At 43.2% G+C, this 5,793-nt stretch overlaps 1 protein-coding gene across 1 annotated transcript; it reads right to left on the bottom strand.

Annotated features, from left to right (window-relative positions):
- Nucleotides 1-4,885: 4,885 nt before the first annotated feature.
- Nucleotides 4,886-5,530, bottom strand: LOC308166439 (gamma-crystallin M2-like; the record flags this gene model as incomplete). The annotated part of the gene is made up of 2 exons (XM_080540741.1): nucleotides 4,886-5,170; nucleotides 5,276-5,530. The coding sequence occupies 2 exons, from the start codon at nucleotides 5,528-5,530 to the stop codon at nucleotides 4,886-4,888; spliced, it is 540 nt and encodes a 179-aa protein (XP_080396867.1).
- Nucleotides 5,531-5,793: the final 263 nt, after the last annotated feature.

Genomic DNA, 5,793 nt, shown 5'->3' with positions numbered 1-5,793 from the left:
GTTGGTAGCGGTGGTTAGCTGCTAATGCTAGCTGCTGTTGCTGGTCCTAGAAGTGGTGGTGAGTGACTGACTTGCTACCTGTTGGGAAGCCCTCGATTTTATACCTGTGGTCCTGGGGCCTCTGCCATTCTTTGGAGAGAATGAGAGGCCATGAGAGGCCCTGTGTCAGCGACATGCTATAGAAGGCTGTAGAGGGGGTCCCCTACTCTGGTCTGCTACTTCTCAAAGAAGTTTAACAAAAGGAGACGCTGGCTCTGTTGCTCGCGCTTCAGTTCTTTGAAATGTACAGTGGAGTGCAAAAATGTGGGCACCACTGGTTTAAATGTCTGTGATTGAAAGCAAACCTGAACACGAAATGCTACTAAGTTAAAAATGACACCTTTCTGCACATTTTAAAGCAAGGTTTATATATGTATATACAGTATATTCTGAAGTAACTCCATGGGCCTCATTCATAGAACGTGCTTAGATAAAATTTTGATCTTACCCGTGTCGTACGTAGAAAACCACGTCAACGTAGTGATTTATAAAATTTCAACGTGAGTCAATTTGATCGTGGAAACGATCGTAGCTCGACGTCGAGTATTCAACTTGCTTACGTACATTACCTACTGGTTATGCGGAGTTATTACAGGCATGTGAGCCGCACTCAATCAAGGACCCCAATTGAAATAAGCCAGTGGCTTTCTTGGGTTTTTATCCTGTTAGTTGACCTTGTATGTAATATGTACTTTCATGTACCTACTCCTGCAAATCTTCTAAAATAAATAAAGTTTTCAATCAATCAAAGCACTGGAAAAACGTTGCCTACTGTAATTCATGCGAAGTTTAAGTGGCTCGTAATAAAATTAACGATGTTGTTATCAGCCGAGAAAATGAGTTTAATTCAAGATTTAAAAGGAACTGATGTTTATGATTGTATTTCAGTCTTCCTTTATATCCCTCCGGAGCTGCCTATCTCCCCTTCAACATGCCTAGTGCGTTCCACAACGGACCTTGCCCGGCCACGCGCTAAATTATACTGGATTTTCTCCGGTGTCAGGGAGTTCGCAAAGGGAGTTCGCAGCCATATAAGAATCAGACCACCTGATAAGAATAAGACCATTATATTATTACAGTATAAGCAGCACTCGAGTTGAGGGTGGATGGCATCCCCCCTGAAATAAAAACAGTCAAAATCACCCCCCTCTTTCCATACTTAATGTCATTTTATCATTGAACGTGGTATTACTGCTATTTCAAGGTGCGAGGGGGCACGCACACATGCAATGACATTTTTACTGACACTGAAGTCACTGACGCTGAGGGGATGCTAAAATTGTCCTCTTATGATAAAATCCACCATCCCCCCTGATTTTCTTTTACAACTTGAGTACTGAGTATAAGCATGTGCCTGGTTAGTTGTCATGATCAAACGTTACAAATGCAATTTACAGAGAAGCCACCCTTCTCTGCCCTCTCCCACTTCCAGACGAACGCCTACCCTATATTATAGCACTTGTCTTCATTCAGCCGCTATAATTGAGCCGCTATCACAGGGCGTTAATACAAACCTCATTCACCTGCGTTCAATTCCAAGTATATTTGGTATTTATAGAAGGAAGCACGTACGCAATTTTAAACCATCTCAGCCCGTTTTATAAATAATGCTTACGTCCGTTTAGAAAAGTGTGCTTACGTGAAAGTCAAAGATGACGTTCAAGTACTTTTTTATGAATGAGGCCCCATGCCTTCTAAAGTATTCAAAACCATGGGTTCCTCTAAACAGTTGTCCAAGGATGTCAAAATCAAGATATTTCACTTCCACCATCAAGGAGAAGGCTACAAAAAACTCTTGCAACGTTTCAAACTACCCATTTCCACTGTCAGAAACATCATCAGAAAAAGGAAAATAAATGCAACAGTTGAAGCCAAGGCAAGATCTGGAAGACCAAGAACATTTTCAGAAGGAATGGCCTGAGATCTGGTTAGAAATTCTCAGAAGAACCCACACATCACTGCAAGAGCTGCAAAAAAGAGTAGCAAACACCGGCCTAGTTGTTCACAGGACAACAATACAGCGTTCCTTAAACAACAAATACTTACATGGCAGAGTTGCCAGAAAGAAGCCTTTCCTACGACCTCAACACAAAATTAAGCATCTGAAGTATGCAAAAGAAAACCTTGATGAATCTGAAGCCTATTGGAACAATGTGCTTTGGACTGACGAAACCAAAATTGACATTCTTGGCCACAACCAAAGAAGTTATGTTTGGATAAAAAAGGGTGAAGCATTTGTAGAGAAGAACACCTTGCCAACTGTTAAGCATGGAGGTGGATCCATTATGGTTTGGGGTTGTCTAGCAGCTGGGGGCACAGGCAATATTGTATTCCCCTCTCTGGAAGAGCTGTACAACACACGCTGCCTCAGGAAGGCCTCCAAGATCTCCAGAGACCCATCCCACCCTGGGTACGAACACTTTGCTCTGCTGCCCTCAAACAGGCGGTTCAGGACCATGTTCGCAAGGACAAACAGACTGAAGCTCAGCTTCTACCCCAGGGCCATTCAGGCCCTGAACACAGCAAAGACCTAGGTTCTAGGCCCTGGACAATCTAGACAAATTGATGGCAGCTACTAGATTGAAATCAAGTGTAATACTGAAACACAACTGTGTACATTTCTGTGTAGCATAGCATAGAGTACAGCACAGTGTTTTATTTGTATAGTATTGTATAGTGGATAGTGTACATAGCCTTTATTTATGTAAACCAGCTCTTTTCCCTTCTTGTTTTTAGTTTTTTCTTTCCTAGCACCAGGGGAGCCCCCCCTCCCAAATTTCGTTGTCTGGTACCTGTACTATATCAATGACAATAAAGACCATTCATTGTGCGGGTGGAACGAAGAATGAAGGAAGGGGAAGAATTCCACCAAATATCATATATTTATAATATAAGACATTATAGAGGCTAATGTTCGAAGGTCAGTCCAGAAATTGAAGTTTGTAAATTCGCTCTGGAAATCCGATCAGCACTCATGGAATGCCTCTTGTCCAATCAAATTACTTGGTCTCTTCATGACATTGAACCCAGTGTGCGCTCTGGCACTCTCAGAGCGAATTTACGAACGCACCCTATATATCGGTTGTATAAACAAAATTAATTAATTCTCATCAACACAGAGAATTATGACCTCGCTTTAACTCGCTAGAGTCGTTCAGTTTATGGAAACTCATTTCGATGCCTCTAATATCGCTCAAATTAACTTCAATTCAGTAGTTAATTCGCTTAAAAATCTTATGGAAACAGGGATCTAGAATCCTTTTTCTTGACCGGGGAACATAGGACCTTTTTTCGGGAGTGGGGAACATAGGACCCCTTTTCGGGAGCGGGGAACATAGGACCCGGGGAACATTGGACCCTTTTTCGGTAGGGAGCTATGGTACCGGGGAACATAAGACCCTTTTTCGGTAGGGAGCTATGGTACCGGGGAACATAGGACCCTTTTTCGGTAGGGAGCTATGGTACCGGGGAACATAGGACCTGGGGAACGTAGGGATGACCCCCTGACAGGGTTCCCAAACTTTTTTACAAGGCCTTTTTCCTTGTTTTATCATTTTTAAACTGTAAAAAGTTAAGAAAAAATAATCTTGCTTTAAAATGTGATGAAATGTGTCATGTTTAATTTTGTACCATTTAGAGGTTAGGTTTGCTTCTTTTCACTTAGATATTAATGGTAAAAGGCATTTTGACTAGGGGTGCCCAAATTGTTGCACCCCACTGTACATAGGATATAGTGTTATGCCTGTGATCTTATATACTGATCATAATCATTTGGTTTTCCGTCACAGAATGTGTAACCACAATCAATGCAGATGCATTGGTAGCTGATACTCCAAGGTTTTAATTGGGAAAGTGACACACTCGACTCTTCCTGTCTTTACCCCCCTCTGACTCACAGGTGGCAAGACGTGTTTCTGCGTGTCTTGCAAACTGCTTGGATGTCAGCCCACGAAGGGACAATCTCAACCTTAACAAGACTGAGTTAAGCCTGGTACACAAATAAAGATTTTCTAAATCTTAACAGATTTTTTATCTGAGAGAGACCCCACACATGAAGATAGAAAATCATGGATTGAACAGTTTTGATCGTATTGTGTGTGGTGTGCACCGATATTGACAATACAGCACACCACATACATAAAGATCTGTCCTACGGCAGTCTAGTCCCCAAGCCAGAAATCTCGTGTGATCAGGGTAGTAGTACCCTGACTGACCTGTACGAGGCAGCCATGTGCGACAGGGCAAATAAAGTGCAGAAGAACGAAAAGAAAAAGACGCGTCAGTCAGCTCACTTCTTGATTGGCTACATTTCATTCCACGTCACAATCCACGGAGTCAGTGACTCGGGAGTTGTCAGTTTCGCCGACACACAACAAGACTTTTGATCGTAAATATTGAACACATTTAATATTTACAATCATCGGCCCTGACCATTTTCCGAGCAGACGGGAGAAATGTACTCTTAACACACCTCACACCACAGGATAATCTTGTAGGATAATCTTTAGAGCCATCCGATAATCGGGCGTTTGCTGTTCTTGGTCGGAAGGGGGGAAATCGGGCCAAAATCGGCCAGATTATCTTTATGTGTGTAGCAGGCTTTTGTTATATAATACGTCGAAACACTTTGGTAGTTTCTTTTTTTATTTTGTTAATAATTTTTTTAAGGAGTGGCAGCGCTGTCAATACGAAAGTGTGTGTGTGTGTGTGTGTGTGTGTGTGTGTGTTTTATCATCCTACACATTGTAAAAAACAAAAAAAACACACAACTTCAGAATGATAATTTTCTAAAAACTTTATTCAACCGCTTCTCTTTCGGTCTCTCTAAGTACCAATCAAGCAACATCTAGTACCAGGAATCCATGATGCGCCTCATGGACATGAACCTCATGTTGTTGTTGCCCTGGTACATATCCCTGAAGTTCCTGTACTCGCCGGGCCTCATGTACCACATCCTGCCCCTGTAGTTGGCCTGGTCATACATGAGCCAGTGGCCGTCCATCACGTTGCAGGACATGAAGTTGTTCATGCGGTAACGCTCCTGGAAGTTGTCACAGTCGTCCATCATCTCGTGCATCTGACCTCCAAAGCTCTCCCTCTCATACATCCTCATCCTGTAGTTGCCCCTGTGCTGTAATTGGATCAGGAAGACATGGGTTTAATGAGGAGGATAGATAGATAGATAGATAGATAGATAGATAGATAGATAGATAGATAGGTGGTTGTGTGGACCTACCATGGGGATGTAGCGGCAGGACTGCATGTTCCAGTTGAACATGCTGCTGTAGTCGGAGTACTCTCCCCTCTTGAAGAACCACTGGTTGCCCATGTAGTTGTTGCGCTCATAGGCCATCCAGCAGCCGTTGTGCACCCTGCAGGACTGGCTGCGGCTCATGTAGGAGGACATGTCGGAACAGTCGCTCATACAGTCGTAGGAGCGACCGCCGAAGTTCCTCTCCTCGTAGAAGGTGATCTTGCCCATCATGTTCATATCGGAAGTCATTTTGTTAGCGGTGGTTAGCTGCTAATGCTAGCTGCTGTTGAGTGACTGACTTGCTACCTGTTGGGAAGCCCTCCATTTTATACTTGTGGGGCCTGGGGCCTCTGCCATTGTTTGGAAAGAATGAGAGGCCCTGTGTCAGCGACATGCTATAGAAGGCTATAGAGGGCCCTCTGGTCTGTTACTTCTCAAGGGGGGTCAGGCTTATACTAATTTCTTGTTATCACCTTTTTGTTTGCGATCAACTATATCTT

Source organism: Nansenia antarctica, assembly GCF_963989245.1.
Source record: "Nansenia antarctica genome assembly, chromosome: 10".
Classification (NCBI taxonomy): Eukaryota; Metazoa; Chordata; class Actinopteri; order Argentiniformes; family Microstomatidae; genus Nansenia; species Nansenia antarctica.
The sequence above is the reverse complement of the archived record's forward strand: the minus strand, read 5'-3'. Positions and strand labels throughout refer to the sequence as shown.